Source organism: Erpetoichthys calabaricus, chromosome 17 (genome assembly GCF_900747795.2).
Source record: "Erpetoichthys calabaricus chromosome 17, fErpCal1.3, whole genome shotgun sequence".
NCBI lineage: Eukaryota > Metazoa > Chordata > Cladistia > Polypteriformes > Polypteridae > Erpetoichthys > Erpetoichthys calabaricus.
Genome location: NC_041410.2, coordinates 3,797,229 through 3,818,805, shown reverse-complemented (window position 1 = coordinate 3,818,805; position 21,577 = coordinate 3,797,229). Strand labels below are relative to the sequence as shown.

Below are 21,577 nucleotides of genomic sequence, written 5' to 3'. Positions count from 1 at the left end.
AAAGTCAGGGTGTATAATGAAATGTAAACCTTATATTGGCGACATACAGAGAGACAGCACCATACACGCACATCACCCCCATGTGTGAGGACAGCGCAGTCCAAGGTGAGTTTATGGCTTGTCACTTCCGCTCCTCACGTTTCTCCCGTGTGTTTGAACAGGACATGCGCCAATTCAGTGATGTGGACTATAAAAAAAAATCGAAATTATTGGAATTGTACAGAAAACAAACTTACAGCACAGACCAGTGGACACATTTATTTTATGTTATCATTATTAGTTTTTTTACTTTACTGCTCTGCCTCCCCAACCACACGTCCCTGAGTAAGAAGACTAAAATTATAGAAGTGCGGCCCTGTAAGCTCAGAGTGAAAAATTACACCACATGGCTAAAGGTACGTGGACACCTGACCAGCACACCAGTATGAGCCTGTTGGACATCCCACTTTAGAACTATGGAAGTGTTCAGTTGTGGGATAAAAGCCCAGACCCCCCGGTGCTGGCGGAGTGCCAATGCCATTGTGTTGTGAAGCAGCAGAAAAGAGGAGAGGAAGGTGGAAGAACAGAGAAGAGAGAATAGCGGAGGTGTAATGATGAGAGCGATTCAGAAGTTGGCTTGCAGGGGGAGCCACTGAAAAGCGCAGAGAAGTTTAAATATGGAGGGTCAGTGGTAGACCAAGATGGAGAATTAGATGTAGAGGTAACATAACATAAGTTAAGGCTTTTAAGACCAGCCATGATGTCTGGAGACGAGACACGGGCAGTAAAAAGGAGTGCAGGAGAAGTAGTTGGACGTTGCAGAAATGAGAAGGTGGAGGTGGATGTGTGGAGTGACAGAAAACGACAGAAAAAGAAATCAGGACAACACAGGTGGCAGAGACACCTAAGAAAGGACAGGACAGTAGGGTGACGTGATCTGGACGTGTGATGAGGAGAGATGATGAAGATGTGGGCAAATGAGTGAAGTAGAGGGGAAGAGGAATGAGAAAGGCAGAAGAAGAGGTGGATGTATAAAGCTGAAGAAGACCTGAGTGAGGATGAGGAGGTGCAGAACTGAGCTGTCTGGAGAAGGTCGATGAAGCACATCAACCTCACAGATTAGGAGGAAGAAGAAGAAGAAGGAGGAGGACACTAATATGGAGAGGACCCCCTATAACAACCTCCCATCTTCTCTCTCCAAGTGATTCTGGAGTGTATCTGTGGGAATTTGTGCCCACTCAGCCATCAGGGCATTGCGTTTGTGAGCTCAGGTACTGAAGTTGGATGAGAAGAACCCGCCTGACAGTTGTCTCTCCAGTTAATCTCAGCGTGAGGCGAAGACTCAATGTCTGCATGGACCACAGGGGGCGCAGTCATACTGGAACATCGAAAGGGTCTTCAACAAACCGAAGCCCACAACTGCCTCAGAGATCTTTGTCTCTTATAACATTAACGGGACCACCCACTGGCACTGAGGGGCCGAGTCCAAACCCCGCCATGATGCTTCCTACACCAAACTTGACAGCCGGCACTAAAAAAAAGGACAGCTCAGGTACCCCCACCCACACCTCCTTCCCCCCCACCCCGCCACTCATGCATCGGCCCGCCATAAGGTGGCGCTCATGGCCTGGGATTATGAAGGGTGGATGCCAGCTCTCCCAACCACATGAATTACTCGTGTGCCCCCTGGGAAATGCGGTCCCTGGAACCTGTTTTTGTAAAATATGAAATAATAAAATAAAATCCTCCCACACAATATAACTGAAAGCAAAAAAAAAAAAAATAAAAGTCATTTGAAATTTTAAATTTATATGGTAATTCAGGACAAAGATAAAACCTAAAAGTTCAATGAGGGAAAATATATTTATAAATTAGAGAAGCCGATTCTGATTGCTCGTTGGAAGCTTAATAAATGCACTGAGTTCTAAAATTCTGTGCTGCATGAACGCTTTCAGTAATAATTACTTAAAAAACAAATTCCTCATAATGTCAAGAAATAGGAAACTGATCAAAATGAACCGCTAAGGGTGGGCAACCGAGGGACAAAAATAAATAAATAAACCCACCGGGGTCATAAGAGCAAAGGTCAAATGTGAAGGAACAGTGAAGCCCCCGTAGAAGACCCAGTGATCTGACCAGCCTGACCAGCTCAAGACGCCTCCATGTCAGGGGTGGTCCTGGCCGGCTGAGCTCACCGGGCACAGGTCATCTTGACCAGTCCAAACCTTCAGGGGCCATCTGGAGCATCCTGGAGGTCTTCAGGTCTGCTGTTTTACTGACTGGGCCCAAAGTCACTCAGATCAGCAGCCAATCCTGACTGACACAAAGCCTTAGTGGTCCTCAAGTCCCTCTGATCAGGTCCTGAATGGCCCAAAGTCTCTGGGGTCAATAGCCATCTCACGCTCCCTATGACTGGGGACTGTCCTGCCTTGGCTGTCACGCCACTGATCTGGTGACATCTTGACTGGCGTGATATACCACTCAGACAGAAAGTCTGATTGGGAGGAAAGACGCTTTACAATGATAGATAGATGAGAAAGGCACTATATACTGTGATAGATAGATAGATAGATAGATAGTGTGGGGTACAGCCCGGACACAGACAGGTAGACATGTTGGTTTCACCACACACACATTTATTGTACATTATATTTACAGTAGAAGTGCACAATCCCAGTGCCTCAGCACCAATCACCCCATAAGTCCTTGGCCACACTCACAATGCCTTTACAGTCTCTGGTCCGCCTCCACTCCTCTCCACCAAGCTTCGTCCTCTTCCACCCGACTCTTGCCCCTGACTGGAGGGAGGCGGCCCCTTTTATACACCCCAGATGGACTCCAGGAGCATCCTGAGGAGCTTCTGTAGCCACACCCCTGTGTGGCAGAAGCTCTAGCGGTGTAACCAGAAGTCCACCAGGTGTCCCCAATCCTCTTCCCCCCAGCACTTCTGGGTGTGGCAGAAGCACTGAGGTCCAGGGCTCCCAAGGCATCGGGGCGTCCCCTGGTGGTGACCACGGGCCCCTACAGGGTTGAGCTTCCAAACTCTGTACCCATGGCCCCCACAGCAACCAGGGAGGACGCCCCCTCGTGTTCTGGAGGAGGCACAAGCCCTCCTCCAGTCCTCCTGGGCATCCCAGCCGGGCATGAAATCCCGCCGGGTACCACAATAGATAGATAGATAGTGTAGTTGGTAGGATTAGATAGATAGATAGATAGATAGATAGATGTGAAAGGCACTATATAATAGTTATGAAATTCTCTATATACTACGTAAAAGAAAGAGATGAAAGGCACTATATATCCAAATAATAGATTGGTAGATACAAATGGTGTTATATAATAGACAGAATAATAGAGACCTAGATATGAAAGGCACTATATAGTGCACAGATAGATATAGAAAGCACTAAATTAAAGATATACATAGTACCTCTCTCTATATATAAAAGCCTCTGTCTGTCTGTTTTTCACGAGAGGCCTACTTAACGTATTTAGATTTGTTTTTTTTTCTCTAATTTACTTGAACATTCCGGTTGATTTTGCGACTGCTCTCATCGTGATAAGTATCACAGTTCTCTTGCGCTACTGATTTATTTGCGCAAATCCAAGAGAGACGCAGCGGGCCAAGGGTGGGGCCCTCCTCACTCCCGCGCCACCCTCCATTTGAGACACTGTACCTGTCGCCACGTGTTGGAGCGCACCTTGACCCCGCTTAGACACTGATGCCTGTTTGTTCAGCAGACATTGCCATCTACAGATTGTTAAGGAGTAACGTTTGACGTTTTCAGAGAGAGATGACAGCTACGTGTGTTTTTAGAGGGTACCTGCTCATTGGCCACATGCTTTTCTCCCCACGCGGGGGACGCTCTCCTGTCAGATCGCACAGGGCCAACGTTTGATGTCAGAGCAGTAAGTACCTACCTTCCGCTTGGCCAGAATTACATTTCTTTTTATTTTTTTATTGATTTTTAACGTTTCATTACTATGTGGGTGGAGCTGCGGGGGACTGCTAGTAGAGTACACATATGACAAACACTACTGAGATGCATTAGAGACAGCAGCTATACACCGTAGATGTGCGTGACTCTCACAATGACAGATGTTAATAATACTAGCGAGCCAGACAGACAGGAAATGCATCATATACAGTAGACAGACGTGAAAGGCGCTATATGACAGACACACACATTACAGTAGGAGGCCTTTCAGCCCCCACATGGCAGGCTCTAGCCAAGTATAAAGCTGCCCTCACCTCAAAAAGCAATCCTGTGCCTAGAGAAGAAATGACCCCCAGGAAAGGGGGTCACAGTCAGGGGGCCAGCTGGTAGCAAAAAATTGCCAAGGAGAGGGTCACATACAATATGCAGGCTATCGCCCCTCACTCTGCCAGTGTCTAAAGTTAAAGTCGGACCACAGGGAGATAAAAGGGGGCCCACCATGGACGATGGAGAACAGCTGAATTATACAAGGACACATACAGCAAAGGTCAAAGAAATGGTGAAGACTCCACGACAGACATGATGGACTTGAGCTGAATGACAGTCACTAGTGGCTCAGATCTCAGGGTACAAGAGGCAGGACAACACAAAGAGTCTACAGAGCGAGAAGCTTCACCATCTGGGAAGACACCAACAGAAGAGCTGAAGCTCGTCCACATCGAGAGGAGACCACCGGCCTACTTTGTGATCTTCCAAGGACGAGATGGCAAAAGTTGACTCTCACTGCTGGCCTCAGTACATCATGGAGGGCTGGGGGGGGGTCTGATTTGGGGTGAGCTGTAGGGACGAGGGATCACAAACACACACACGTGTGCACACACACACACAGAGTATCTATCTGTCTGTTTCAACTTTAATTTGATGATTTTAGAAACAGCACAGCTGTTGGCGGCCATCACTCTGGGACTTCGTCACTCGCTGTTTTCTTCAGCCTCCCATTTTGTCCTTGAGCTTACTGTTAATCCCAACAAACAGGTTTGATGATAAAATATTGAATTTCATTTGCTACTTTCTTCCTCGATCTGCATATGCCAATATTTGCCTGTATCTAATCCGTTCGGCAGACTCGCTGCAAATACAAGACGTTTGCTCTCAGTCCCTCGGTCTGCACTCAGAGTAAACCACAGAAATCCCAGCTCCTGCTCTTCCCATCTCATTGAAGACTTTGGAAAACATCGAGACTCTGAATGTCAACTTGTGGGACTCCATGAGCCGAGCTGAACAACCACCAGGAGTGGGGACGGCGATGTCCGCTGAACTTCAACAGTGCAGAACATAAAAGGAGGTGAGGAGCCCAAAGGAGTCTGCAGCTCAGTGACCGAGTCGTAGGAATTCAGCCAACTGTCACAGGGAGCCACGATGACAGTCACACACATAAAGTGCAGCTCCCCGACCTACTGGACTGATGTGTGGCGGGTGGGCACAAACCACAGGAGACAACAGGGAGAGAAAGGACCCTCCACACAGACTGCGATCAGTTCAGTATTCGAACCTGCGACCTCACGGGCATAAAGCAAAACCTCAGCTAAACACCGCGCCAGGGTGCCAGTCTTAATAATCAGTTTGAGGGGCAAGTGTGGCGGGCAGCAACCAGCATGGCCCCCCTCACAAATCCAGCATGACAGGTTCAAATCCCACAGAGGCTTAGATAGATAGATAGATAGATAGATAGATAGATAGATAGATAGATAGATAGATAGAGATGTGAAAGGCACTATATAATAGATAGATAGATAGATAGATAGATAGATAGATAGATAGATAGATAGATAGATAGATAGATAGATAGATAGATAGATAGATAGAGATGTGAAAGGACCTATATGATAGATAGATAGATAGATAGATAGATAGATAGATAGATAGATAGATAGATAGATAGATAGATAGATAGATAGATAGATAGATAGATAGATAGATAGATATGTGAAAGGCACTATATAATAGATAGATAGATAGATAGATAGATAGATAGATAGATAGATAGATAGATAGATAGATAGATAGATAGATAGATAGATAGATAGATGTGAAAGGCACTATATTATATCTATCTATCAATGAAAGGTCACGTCAGATCGGGGAGCATGCAGCGGTACAGCGCATTTCTGCACCCACCACACGACAAAACAGATCATGATCCTGGTTTGCAACCCTCTAGGCAGACACACAGTCCAGTCCCACCCACCTATGTGCCACAGCCAGGTTTTATGTGGGCATCCCCTTGGCCTGGTCCAGCCATTTTGGTCCTCAACAATGAGGATTCCCCTCGGGTAATCGTGCCACATGGCTGTACAGTTATAACTGACGCTCCCTCACAGTGCAGGTCATGTGCCTCATTCGGGACTCCATGAGCAACACAAAGTTAAACCAGCAGTGCCCGAGGACCTCTGAAGAGACACACATGAAGGAGTCCAGGCTTCATCTCAGGTCACTGGATAGCATCCTTGTCTCACAAACAGGGAGCACCAGGACTCTATAAAGACTTGGACCTTCGTCCTTTTGCAGATATCAGGAGCGTCACACACCCCTTTCCAGCGACCTCATGACCCCCCATGCTGTCCCAATCCATCTACTGACATCATAAGAAGAGTCACATGAATGTCACTGCCAAGGTAAGTAAACCTCTCAATGACGAGGTCGACACTCTCTCTGCAGACAGACACACTGCTGATGGCCGTGCCTTAGAGGTCATTAAAGGCCTGGCTCTTTGGTTTTTATCAGGACCCCCACAACCCCAGACACTCAGACCCCTCACTCAGTCTCTCGAGAGCCACCATCAGAGCCTCCATTGACTCTGAAGATCACAGCATCATCAATAAAGTCAATATCAATTAATCTTTCTTTACCAACAGATACCCCCCAGATGCTGGACCCCCATGACTCTGCCCACCACCCAGTCCATACAAACAGAGCAGAAGCAGAACACCCCGCTTGCCGACAAACCCCAGAATCAACTGGGAAAAACGCAGAAGGTCTGCCTCCACTCTGCACAGCACTCCCAGTACCAGTGTACAGGCCGGCCATTACATCCACCAACCTTGAGGGTTCTCAGGGTGTCCCACAGGGAAGTTGAACGCTTTACAAAAATCGACAAAGGCTGCAAAGAAACTCTGCCGATATTCACGTTTGCACTCCATGAGAACCCTCAGTGCCAGAATGTGGTCGATGGTGGACTTCTTAGGCGTAAAACCAGACTGGTAGGTGAGCGTTTGATCACAGATCCTATTGAGGACCACCCTAGCAAGGACCTTACCCGGCACTGAGAGCAGTTATCCCCCTATAGCTGCCCCAATCCAGGCGATCCCCCTTGCCTATCCAGATTGGAATGACGAGTCCCGTTTTCCAGTCAGTTGGGATGCCAGTCTCCCAAATGGAAGGAGAGATTGCTTGCAATGCCAGGAGGACAGCCTGACCACCAGCCTGGAGAAGTTCATCCTGGATACCACAGACCGCTGCAGCGTTCCCTCTCCTCCGCTGGTTCACCACCTGTGCCATCTCAGAGAGACTGGGGGGTTCACAGCTAATTGGAGAATCAGCCTGAAGAAGTGTGGATATGAAAGGCACCACATATCAGATATGAATATTCACATGCTGTGCTTAAATGGGTGGTCTCTCAGTTCACATCCAGCTTTTGAACCCCAGCAGTGGACTTTTCTGTGCCTGGTGGGTTTTTCTGTGGGTACTCTGGTTCCCCAGAGAGGTGTGTGTGTGTGTGTGTGTGTGTGTGTGTGTGGGTGTGTGTGTGTGTGCGCGTGTGTGTGTGTGTGGGTGTGTGAGTGTGTGTGTGTGTGTGTGTGTGTGTGCTAGAAGCTCGGCCGCCGATTGTGTTTCCTTTGTTATACTTTAGTCCATCGTTGTGTTTCTTGCTAGTGTGGCATTCCTGTCACTGGCCTGTTGGAGACGAACAGATGGTGGGCACGCTGTCTCGCCTGATGCCCACTCCAGATTTAACTCATGTCCTGTGCGCGGTGGTCCTGGGGAAGGCTGCAGTTCCACACAAGCATACACTGAATAAGGGGCTTCAGTAAAGAGCTGGGCGAAATGAAACAGTGCTGCCCCCTGTTGGGCACTCACTTCCATTACAAAGGAGAGCTCAGCCAAAGCAGCTGCCCTTCAGTCTGGGGTGGGGTGGGGTGGGGGGGGGTCTTCCTCTTGTGACAAACTGTGAAGAGGATGATCACCACACACACACACACCTGGCCTGTTTCATGTTGTCATGGATGCTAATAAAAGCTACGCGCTCTTCATCACAATAACACATCCTCGGCAGATGTGCGTTTAACCCTTAATAGTATTCAATGCTAAGACCCTCAGGCAGACACAGATTTCTAATTTTTTTCCTTCTTATTCTCGTCTTGTCAAGTTTTCTTTAAACCACAAGTATAGCGCCCCCCCCATCAGATGCAGAAGGACTGGGTGCCCAGATGAGTTGGCCCACCGATGCCGCTGTCTGTACCCAGCACCCCAGCCGACCTCAGCAGCACCCTTGGGAGACGCGATCTCACTCAGGCGCGTCGTATATCACCTTTTAATTAAAATCTCTAATTACGCCTAACACCTTGACTGCTGTTCAATTAGACGAGGAAACAAACAGCAGGATTCTGTGGCACCCGTCTTATGGATTTCTTTATTTAAGGATGCCAACCAGCACTCAGGCTACGGGCTCCCAATTTCTTATTCACAAATACGGAATCTGAACCCCCCCTCCCCCCCCCAAAATCCGACCTGGTACCAACTGATGCCAAAGGTTGCGCCAACGAGCTTGGCAGCACCTATTTTGAGGCTTTGTGTGCTTTTGGACCTAGAGGTGGTCCTCGCTGCAGGACACAGACTGAGGTGGAGTCCGAGTGGCACCTTCTCACTAGGGGGCGGCCCACCAGTTTTAACCAGTTGTGTTGCTTTAACTAGTTGAGTGACCGGAGGGTGAGGGGCTTCCGAGACAGTCATTTGTCTTTGGTGGGACTCCTTCTCCACTCTAGGGCTTCACCCAGTCTCAGACCTGCACTACTTGCGCCCCAGTTTACCTTGTGAGCTAAAACTCCAACACGCCACCGTGGCACACATTCGTGAAAAGTGAATTTTGGTTTTGTTTCGCTTATCAAAAAATCCAAATGCTGGGTTAATCTTCATGGGAGTGCAGGCTGCAGGAAGTTAATATCACCAAAAAATGATTACGTTACCTCAGTGCTACCACCAGGTGGTGCCAGCAACAATCAGCGGACTCTTATGGGGCAGCACAGTGGTATGCTGGTCTCTGGTGGGCCTGCCACGCTGTCCTCGTGTGTGTGTGTGTCTGTGTGTGTGTGTGTGATCTGCCTCCCCCCTGGTTTACTCCCATCTTGAACCCCATGGCTAGGCAGGCGCTGCTCCCTGGCATCCCTGAAAAGGGTTAAGCGGGTATGAGAATGTCATGTTATGTTACTTACGGGGTACTTGGTGCACCTTCTGGGTGGCATTTGCCATTTTACACGTGGACTCCACCCGCAATCTGCTGTCAGGTCTGCACTGTGGGGGAGTCCTGTGGTGGGCTGGTTAGCATCTCCCTGGCACAGGCTTCAGATCTCAGGGCTCATTTCCCAAAGGAAGGGTGGATGCTGAAAGGCAGCCCTGGTGTTGTCGGGGTCCACCCATGCAGTGACACCAACACCCTGTGATCCTGAACTGCTTGAGATGAGATGGATGGACAGTTGGTAACCCTGTTGGATGCTGTGGATGACAGTTATATATTTATCATGTTGATCTGTATAAGCCTGGCCACTGTATGTGTGATGCTTGCATGTTCTCCCCTGGGTCCTGTGACACTAGAGGGCGCTGTCACTCCTCTAACCCGACAGACAGACGTCCAGGACACCACGTCACATTACTGAAAGGTTTTGAATTCCTTTTTCTCTCTTATATTGCCTCAAAGCACTCCAGCCACCATATGCAGGCCAGTAAATAAGCACAGTAAGCACACGCGATTCTCTCCTCCACACCTCCCAGCAGGCTCTGTCCTACTCGTCCCGACTCCGGCTCGCTTGCTGGGTTCACACCAGTCCGTTATATGGTCCTTGGGGATGGAGAACTTGCTTTTTCTTCAGCCCGGAAGTACTTCAGGACTTCCGTCCCCGTGACTTTGGAGTACTTCCGGGTTATGTAGACAGTAGAGACTCCCAGGTCTCCCTGCAGCGTCTTCTGGCAGCACCCACGGTACCCAGCAGGGCTGTAAAGCCGAACTCCATGTCCCATGGTGCCCTGCGGGAATCCGGAGCACCGCTATGCTGTAGGGAAGCTGCCATCTAGTGTCCTGGGGGAGGCGCAGTGTCCCAAAGCAGCTGCCTTTCATTCTTTGGGCGTCTCGGCTGGCCGGCCATCACAGTCCGTGTATCCCATTTGCCTCTGACGTCCCAGAGGTGTGCAGGTCCCTTTGACTGATGGCTCCAAGTTGGCCTGATTTGTGCCACGCTGAACTCTGGCATAATAATGGCTGGACAAAAACTGAGTTTCCTGGCATAAATGAGCTAAGCTGCCACTTGGGCCCCCCAAGGCAGTCGCAGGCCAAAACCCACAAAAGAAAGAGGGGTGAAGGGGAGTGGGGGGGCAACATAATGGCTAAAATCATCCCTGAACAAATGAATGAATGCCTACTGAGTGCCCAGCATCCACTGCCGTCAGTGCCACCCCTCGTCACGTACTTCATGGTGCCTATCTGGGCCGTTGACTGCACACAAGGGTGCCTTTGTTCTCAAATTAAAGTTATTTCAGATCTTCAGGCCACTCGCTCTACATAATTAATCGGTACTTTGTGTGTGACTCCATGCTTAGTGCTTATAGACGGTTTGCCAGGCATAGTAATTATGGATTATTACGTTATTTGTTTAGTTCACCGTGTAGAAATGCAGCTTCTTTCATGCAGCACATTTACAATTAAGACTGCGGTGAACTCGCATCACCAGGTGTTTTTTTGGGTGTTTAGTGAGCAGGGCCAGTAAGAAAAAGGGGGCGCGCCCTGCTGTATGCTGTTAGCCTGCCCGCTTGACCCAGTTTACCCGTCTATGTCAGGCTGAAATCAAAGTCATCGGCGAGGACCTCAGCTTTAGCATTTGCAGTGCACCGTCTATTGAGATGTATCTAGTAATACATGTAGCAATAAAATGCATTGCACTTATCATTCCAACAGGTGACGCATCACAAACATTTGTAGTAATAAACTGCATTACTACAAATGTAACACGAGCAAGAAGCAGAGGACAGGAAGATATGAAAAAGATGATCTGCTGTGGCGACCCCTAATGGGAGCAGCCGAAAGAAGAGGAACTACAAATGTTTCTAAAATGACGGGAGGCCATTTCAGGGCTTGTTGGTGGGCCAGGGGGTGGCACTGTTGCCTAATGCTTCTTCTCTACCTCCCTCTGTAGAAAGGAGGTGTGATGGACAGAACAGCACTGACGTCACTAGTGGTCCACAGCCCCCTGAGCCCGACTGAAAACCAGACACGTTTTTCTTAAGCCCTGCTGAGGGAAGACGTTCTCGCGTTTTATTTGCCTTCACGGGACGCTCCTGTTCTTTGTTCCTACACCATCTTCAAAAAATCTGCCGGCTGCTCCCGTTAACCTTTTTATGCCATTACATGTGGAACTGGGGGGTTGTACCCTGCTAGCCATTATGGATAATGGCCCCCACCACCTGATCAGGGCATTGATGGATTCAAGGCCAGAGGTCCACATGACCACCATCGTCATCATCATCATCTAATTCTTCCACGTGAAGCCTGAACGCCACAAGGACTGATTGAGATCACCGATGTTAGGGGGGAGCTGGGTGGTCTTGTGGCATTGGGACCCCTGCAGATTGTTTTTTTTTTCTCTCTCCAGCCCCCGGAGTTTTTTTTGGTTTGTTTTTTTCTGTCCTTCATGGCCAGCGGACCTCACTTTATTCTTTGTTATTTAGTTTTGCCTAATCTTATTTTTATATTTTTCATTCTTCATCTTGTAAAGCACTTTGAGCTCACCATCTGTACGAAAACGTGCGACAGAAATAAATGGTGTTGTTGTTGTCGTTAATGGAAATTACTGGCGAGTCTCTCGTCTGAGATATGTGGAATGGAGGGTGCTGTGCGCAGTCTGGGAATTCCAAAAACTCCAATCTGAAGAACAGGAGAAGGACATCTGTGCCACCACAATCCCTCATTAATTTACTCTTTTCGAATATTCACCTTATTTCAATGCCCGGTTGCCTTTCCCGATGACAAATTAAATTCCAAAAACATTTACTGAAACCCAGGAACTCGTGGTGCCCGTTGGCTGCCCGTCAGGTGCTCATCTCTATAATGTCCTGTTTAATACGAGAGCTCCAATCAGCCGACAGACTGCCTTTTTACACCCGCCCTCCAGTCTGGGCGGTCCCTTTATTTGGGGGCTTCTAGAATGCCCTGCACAGAATCCCCCTGGCCAAACTAGCTGAAAGCCCACCTGAACACCCTGCAATAAGCGACACTTCCCAAGCTGCGCTTACTGTAATAAAAGGTAATGGCACTGGGGAGGAAGGAGATGATAACGGCTTACTTTCTTAAGTAACTATTAAGTCTTAAATGACAATTCACAAACAATTATCCAAATACGAAATGTTAATCTCCAGAATACGTTCATTAAAACTCAGGCTGGCATGTTAACAAACAAAAGCCAAGAAGATGAACTGCCATGTTCTGTGCACACGTTTACATTCAATGAATTCCGGGCACGACAGGAACGTACAACACAACGGCAGCTTTTACACAACATAAGTTGTCATGGAGCGCTCAGCACAATGCAAGTGCGCAGAGCATACGGCGGTGGGCTTACACCGGGACCCCACAGTACACGCCTGGCAGGTTAGCAGGCAAAAGCCGAAGAAAACACACAGCCATGTCCTGTGCAGACATTTCCTATTAACAAAAAAACATCTGGAAAGGCCATTGAACACTACAATTAATATAAATATATTGTGTCATACATGTACCTCTGGGGACCACCATCCCTGGCTTTGACAAGGTGAGCAGTACCACCCTGGGATGAGAGGGGGCGCTGGTGCTAATGTTATCTTCTCCTTTCTTTGCTGGCTGGCAAGAAAAAACTCCTAAGAGGGACGACTGACCCTGCTGGCTGCCCAAAGAACTCCTTCCTGCATGGTGGCATCAGATGCCAACCTAACAAACACAGAGGACTGAGCTCCTGCAATTCAAATGGCACAGCTGGTATTGATCGTAGGTATTGTTTGTTTGAGTCGTCATCAGCTGTATTGGAGTTTTTCAGTTCAATGGGGCTACTAGGGTGCTGCGTCAGCCTTTCTTGGTGTCTCTACCTTGTCTACCTACCCTGCTGTTTGTTACAACATCATTTATACATAAATACATACATACATACATTATATATATATATATACATTGTAGAAGAAGCCTGGACACAGACAGACACTTATGACAGCCACAAGTCCCAAGACACACACACTAACCCTAACCCTTTACAGCACACACTGTGCACAAAGCACCACAAGTAGCTCACAATCCTCTCATTCCTCTTCTTCATCTTTGCCACCTCCACTCCTCTCCTCCCCTCGCAAACTCTGCCCTCAGCCTCCCGACTCCAGCTCTCCGAATGGAGTGAGGTGGCCTCCTTTATACTGCACCCTCAAGTGCTTTCTCATCAACTTCTGGCACCACTTCCGGGTGTGATGAAAGAATCACCCATATGGGCTCAGGAGCAGCTGTAGACCCCCTGGCGGCACCCATGGATCCCAACAAGGCTGAACCAAACTCCACACACACACACACACACACACACATACACACACATATATATATATGTAAATACTGTAACAATAGAGCTATACTAGTGCCTGACCCGACACAGACACACACGGGAAGCACACTTAGAAAACAAATAAATGTTTTAGCTTTCATTGCCTGTTGGCAACGCCATCCCCGTTCGCACAGGCACAACACACTCCCAATGAGCACCAAACACAATCACCACAATACTTTTTCTTCTTCTTTTCTCCTCCACTCCTATCCGGCAAGCTTTGTCTCCCTCCTCCCAACTCGGGCTCCCACCCGGAGTGGTGGCTTCTGGCTCCTTTTATAGCCCACTCTATCTATCTATCTATCTATCTATCTATCTATCTATCTATCTATCTATCTATCTATCTATCTATCTATCTATCTATCTATCTATCTATCTATCTATCTATCTATCTATCTATCTATCTATCTATCTATCTATCTAATCCTGCCAACTACACTATCTATCTGTCTATCTATTTATCTATTATATAGTGCCTTTCACATCTATCTATCTATCTATCTATCTATCTATCTATCTATCTATCTATCTATCTATCTATCTATCTATCTATCTATCTATCTATCTATCTATCTATCTATTATATAGTGCCTTTCATATCTATCTATCTATCTATCTATCTATCTATCTATCTATCTATCTATCTATCTATCTATCTATCTATCTATCTATCTATCTATCTATCTAATCCTGCCAACTACACTATCTATCTGTCTATCTATTTATCTATAATAATAAAAGGCAAAGTCCTCACTGACTGACTGACTGACTGACTCATCACTAATTCTCCAACTTCCCGTGTAGGTGGAAGGCTGAAATTTGGCAGGCTCATTCCTTACAGCTTACTTACAAAAGTTAGGCAGGTTTCATTTCGAAATTCAAAGCGTAATGGTCATAACTGGAACATATTTTTTGTCCATACACTGTAATGGAGGAGGCGGAGTCACGTATCGCGTCATCACGCCTCCTACGTAATCACGTGAACTAAAAACAAGGAAGAGATTTACAGCACGAGACACACGCGGGAACGAAGGTAAATGACGTTAATTTTTGACTGTCTTTTAATACTGTGTAAGCATACATATTAACACATATGCAATTAAACGTGTGCATTTACGGGGTGATTTCTCAGGCTTAAAAGCTCGCCTTTTACTAAAAAGGTAAATGCAAAACTATTTTCAATCAGTTTATTGAAACGCTCCCGTTAAGGATTGCAATAACATATTTGCGAGATAAAAGAACGAAGTAGGGGGAAATGGAGGAAGAGCCGGAAACAGCGAAGAGCAAAAAATTAATTAAACAATTGAGAACGGAGCGAGTGAAGCATACAAGCATGTTCATAAGGGAAACAAAGCACGGTGTAAAACGTAAGTTTAAATTAAGTTTATAGAAACGCTCCCGCTGCAGATTGCAATAACATATTCGCGAGATAAAAGTTTAATGAGAAGACACGAGGTATAAACGAAGCACACGCCGTGGCGCAACGTTACGGGCAACAGTTTCAACCATTCTATGATCTGCTTCTCGCAACTGAAAGACGGCACATGGCGGATGTTAGCCGACTTGCTGACCGCAACGTTAGGGGCTTCAACTATGGCGCTGACGCAACATCTCAGTGCCAACACTTTGCAGACTGTACTTAAAAGACACGCCCTCCTCACTGGACAGTTAAAAACACCAATCAAACTAACGATGACATCAAGTATTACCCAATGAAAAGTAGGAAAGGAGGCATCTTCATAAAATGCGTGTGGGATGATTTGCATGAGACGCTGCTTTAAAAAAAAAATGATAAAAAAAATACGGGATAAATCCCGTCCAGTATTGATTCAAAACGGGACGCGCAATTTCATTCTCAAACGCGGCACGATTCCGTATTTTAAAGGACGGGTGGCAACCCTACAGTGCCAGGTAACCACCCATACAATCAGATTGTGATTCAGACTAGGAATGCAATGAATGTAATTTCCCCGATCTACATACAAGGCGAAAGTCTTGCAACATTCAAAGATGAGTACTTATTAAGTACACCATGGCACATAAAAGAGCTTATGAAGCCTTGAACCGAAAAAAGCAAGATCTCAGAGATCGTAAAAAAAAAAAAGGAGGTAATGTCGTTTTACGCGCTGTAGATTTTACTCAAACATTACCAGTTATTCCACGAGGGAGACCAGCAGATGAACTCAACGCGTGTTTAAAATCCATGCTTCTCCCACGCTCGGTTATATGTCGCGTGTTCTCGGGTAGGTACACCAAAAAATTTATACATTTAAGCATGTAATGGGCAAACAAAAAATGAGGTATACCCGAAGGCACTGCAGTAGTACTCAATGTAACTTTACTTCTTAAATGTTAATGTTTTACTGTTTAATAATTTATACGCTTCTTATATATTGTTCAAATTCTTTTATCAAAATACCAGTGACAGCGCAATGCACGATAACATGGAGTGAATACACCATACGCATCTGCCCACGGCCGCCCTGGTGTGCGCAGATAGGAGTTGATTCTAAAATAAAATAAACATAAAAAGAGTAATACAATCATCACCCATAAAGCGTATAGCAGACGAGACGTACTATATGTGTACCAGATTTCAAGTCAATAGGTGAAACGGTTTGCAAGCTACAGCTGATTTAAAATCCTGGACAGACCAACGAAAAGCCACGGTAGCAAATTATAGAAGAAGATTTTACTGTTTAATAATTTATATTTATATGAAATGTGCTTCTTATATATTACTTCATATTCTCATATGATAATGATGTTAATGTTGTTTATATTGATTTCTATGTTATTGTAAGTGCATCTATGTGTGTGTATGTATGTATGTATATATATATGTGTATATATATATATATATATATATATATATATATATATATATATATATATATATATATATATAAAAATCTATATATAAAAATATATGTGTATATGTATATATAATATATCTGTATATGTGTGTATATGTGTGTGTATATGTGTATATGTATATATATATGACAGCAACACTCATAACAATGACAACACAATTACATTGACAATCATGTTACGTTATTTTTAAAATGTTTCCTTTACTTTTTCATAACCTCTTTAACACACTACTTCTCCGCTGCGAAGCGCGGGTATTTTGCTAGTATGTATATATATGTAGATATGTAGATATGTAGATATGTATATATGTATATATATGTAGATATGTAGATATGTATATATGTATGTAGATATGTAGATATGTATATATATATATATATATATGTAGATATGTAGATATATGTGTATATATATGTAGATATGTATATATATGTGTATATATATGTAGATATGTAAATATATATGTATATATATATATATATATATATGTGTGTATATATGTAGATATGTAAATATATATGTATATATATATATATATATGTGTGTATGTATGTATGTATGTATGTGTATATATATATATATTTATATATATGTATATATGTATATGTGTGTGTATGTACTGTATGTGTGTATATATTTGTTGATATGTGTATATATATATGTATATATATGTGGATGTGTATATGTGTATATATATATATGTATATATATATGTATATCTAGATATGTATATATGTATATGTATATTTAGGTTTATGTGTGTGTATATTATATATATAAGACAGCAACACTCATAACAATAACAACACAATTACATTGACAATCATGTTACGTTATTTTTAAAATGTTTCCTTTTCTTTTTCATAACCTCTTTAACACACTACTTCTCCGCTGCGAAGCGCGGGTATTTTGCTAGTCTATTATATAGTGCCTTTCACATCTATCTATCTATCTATCTATCTATCTATCTATCTATCTATCTATCTATCTATCTATCTATCTATATAGTGCCTTTCATATCTATCTATCTATCTATCTATCTATCTATCTATCTATCTATCTATCTATCTATCTATCTATCTATCTATATAGTGCCTTTCACATCTATCTATCTATCTATCTATCTATCTATCTATCTATCTATCTATCTATCTATCTATCTATCTATCTATCTATCTATCTATCTATCTATCTATCTATCTATCGGGGTCTGAGTCTTCAAGAGCAAGTCAAATAAAATGAATTCAAAAGAAGTTAATTAGCAGCAAAAACAGGTCAGTAATTAAGAATGAAAACCTGCAGCCACTGCGGCCCACCAGGACCGGAGTAGTGGACCCCCACTCTAAAGCACATTCTTTTCAAAGATTCCTGTGTATTTGGCCACATTCATCCTTCCCTCACTTCTGACCCGTCTTCTTGTTCTAGCACCCACCTGGCACGACTGTGCCACCATCACCACCCTTCAATGTAGATGTGGTGGGGTGTAAACTGAGGGCTTTGTAGCACAGAAGTTAATAAATATGTTGTATGTTTTTATTTATCGTGTTTACAACAGATGAAGTTGGACAAACCAGTTTTCTACCCCCAGAGTTTCATTGATAATCTGTGCCATGTTTATGACCTAATCGTTTTTCCACTTTTGCTTGTTTGCTTGGCACTACAGACAATACTTGACTTGGGCATGAGCTGGCATGAGCTGTTTCATTAGCGAGTGTCCTCAGGGAGTGCTCAGGTGTGTGTGTGTGTGTGTGTGTGTGTCAGGACCTGCTAAGGCCTGCTCTCTCTCTCTCTCTCTCTCATGCTGTCTTGCCATGAAGTGAAGACCACCTTTCTCTCTTGCAATTTCTCCATGGAGAGAGGACAACACCGAATGGTAAGGGGATCACAAAGGGTCACAAAGGACCCCAGTAAGACAAAACTGTAGGGATGGCATTGGGCAGGAGATGAGCGGTGCCCGGTCTTCACCTGACATGATGCTTAATTTGGGCCCAAAGAGTTTCATTTTTGTCCCCTGGTCTTCAGAGTCTGTCTTCCATCGTGCCACTGTGTCATCATGCCCGATGGATGGAGTGATCACGAGATGGTCATCTTTCTGTCAGGCTCTCTCATCTCAGCAGAGGACCGCTGAGGTTCTGTCCGAGTGACCTTTGGGTTTTTGTCCTTGTCATTATGGGTTTGCTTACATCACTATGACGACCCTATAAACACATAACAGCTCCCACAATCCTATCTGGGCTCAGGTTTTAGCTGTGTGACTTTGTAAAATGCCATTACAAACATGGAGTTCATGGATGAACACCTGCAAGGTCATTTGATTAAGTTCATTTTTGAGCGACTTTTTACTAAAACGCATTAAAGAAACAAAGCTGGGGGTCCGTCTCTTTGATGAAGTAAATGCACAAAAATTCAAAATGTTCAAACTTGAACACACCTGCATGTTATGCCATGCCAGCACCTTCTAACTCGATGCCCAAAAAGCCAGAAAATCCCACACAGGAAAAAGTGGCACTTGACCTACCTGAGGACGGCGCTCTCTCCCTGGGTGACCGTCATGTTCTCCGTCGGAGGAATGAAGTCTGAACTGGAAACGCATAGCCCTGCAGATGGAGGAAGAGAAGGAAGAACATCAGAGGAATGCCAGCTGGCACTCAGTGCAAATCCACCATTTGAACCCTAAGTCCAGCGCAGGATATGCCCACAATGCCCACCATAGCCAGCAGACCTGACAGCAGCTCTCCAGGAATCCACAGACCTCACATGAGCATAGGTGTGCCAGCTGCCAGTCCAAGTGAATCTTAAATAACAGCCTCCTATAATAATACAGTATAATGTTGATTTCTTTCTTTGATTGATGTTCCCCATGGAGCTCACGGGGGGTTCATTTCATTGTGTGTTCAGCTGGACCGAGCATCCGAGTCTGACACGATTACATAATAATATCAACCATCCATGCAAGTCAGCATACCCCAACAAGTAGAACGTGCAAGACTGGAGCGACCCCCCGGATAAAGGTGCCAGTCCATCACAGGATGGTAATAATAATAATAATAATAATAATATTAATATCGTGTCACATTATAAAACAGAACATTGCACAGTAATATCATCCCAGCTCAACACTCTCAAACCCGATAAATCCCATTCAGGATTTCAGAAGGATGGAGCCTAACCTGGCAGCATCAGGTGCAAGGCAGGAGTCTATGCCAGTTGAGGTGCCAGCCTGTCACATGGCACACATTCACTCATATGGGGCCAGCCACAAGGCGTGCCAGCCCAGGTGATGTGACGTGGCATAAAGATAACCCTAAATATATAAGAACACTTTAATGGAAGGTTCAGTTCAGATTATTAAGTGTTCACATAAAGACATTCAAAGGCAGCCCAGGGGTTAACGTGGAGCTCGTTGGCAAAAGCAGATGGCATCCCCTCTGGGACTGCGTCAGGTACTTTGGTTACACGGTACGAGTACATCCCTCAACCCCAACATGGAGGAGATCCTGGGCAGCAGCTTCTAACACGTAAAGTGTTGACATTTTCATCTTATTAAAAAAAATAATAATAATAAAATGACCGGGCGGGGGACCTTCATCATACTGCTTATCCACAAAGTCCTCCATTTTGAAACCTGACTGTTTGATGGAGATGAAGCACAGCTGAGTGGTGTTTGGAGCAGGGCAGGTACCAACCAACCATGGGAGGGCAATATTGACGATGAGGATGATGATGAAGATGATGATGATCCTCCATAAAACCATATACTGTAACCCATGTAATCCGACTTTCAGGGTGCAGAGGCCTGGAGCCGATCACTACATTATTAGATGTAAAGTGGGGACCAACCCCAGAGAGTATGCCAGTCCACTGCAGGGTACTGATGAAGATGAAGGTGGCAGAAATGAATGATTAGTGTTAGTATTATTACTACTGCATCCCCAAATCCACTTAATCTAATTTAGGGTTTTGGAGGTTTGAAGCCCACACTGACAGCACCATTCACGAGGCAGGAGCCTCACCCAGATTGGATGACGTACCATCCATGGCATTATTGATGATGATGATGATGACTACAGTGATCATTATTATTATTATTATTATTATTATGATCCTCCATTAAACCGTATACTGAATCCACTCAACTTGATTTATGGGTTACAGAGACCTGAAGTCTGTCGCTACCTTATCAAATGTAAAGTGGGGACCAACCACAGAGAGTATGCCAGTCCACTGCAGGGCACTGCTGAAGGTGAAGGTGGCAGTTAGGAATAGTAATAATAACAATAATAATGTGTTGTTATTGTTATTATTATTATTATAATATGTTATTATTATTAGTACTACATTCCCAAATCTGCTTAATTTAATTTAGGGTTTCTGTGGGTTGAAGGCCATCCTGACACCATCATTTACAAGACAGCCGCTACGTGTAGATGGGATGCCTTTCCTTGGCAGGGCAATATTGATAATTATGACGATTAAAGTGATGATGATGATGATGATTATTATTATCATCATCCTCAGTGAAACCACATACTGAACTCAATTAACTCGATTTATAGCTTACAGAGACCCGGAGCGTATTGCTACATGTAAACCAGGGCCCAGCCTCAGAGTGGATGCCAGTCTCTTACAGGGCATTACTGAAGATGATGGTGACAATAATAATAATAATAATCATCCTTCATTACTATTACTAATTATTTTCAAATCTGCCTTATGTAATTTAGGGTCCCTTGGGAAGCGAGTTTATATTGGCAGCCCTGTTAGCAAAACAGGAACCAACCTGACATGGGATGCCATTTCATTTCAGTGTATTATTGGTGACGAGCCCCTCAAAGACAGTTAATAGGAGACATTTTAAAACATTTGCCCTCTCTTGCCCACCGTGTACCTCCAGCTCCTTTCCTC

General features: G+C 44.8%; 1 protein-coding gene across 1 annotated transcript in view; it reads right to left on the bottom strand.

The window, feature by feature from the left end:
* The window catches only part of iglon5 (IgLON family member 5), a 399,602-nt gene that overhangs the window by 72,665 nt on the left and 305,360 nt on the right, over positions 1-21,577 (bottom strand). Inside the window, exon 2 of the mRNA XM_051920523.1 lies at positions 19,191-19,269. Coding sequence (XP_051776483.1) covers positions 19,191-19,269 — 79 coding nt within the window. The remainder of the gene's footprint in view (positions 1-19,190; positions 19,270-21,577) is intronic.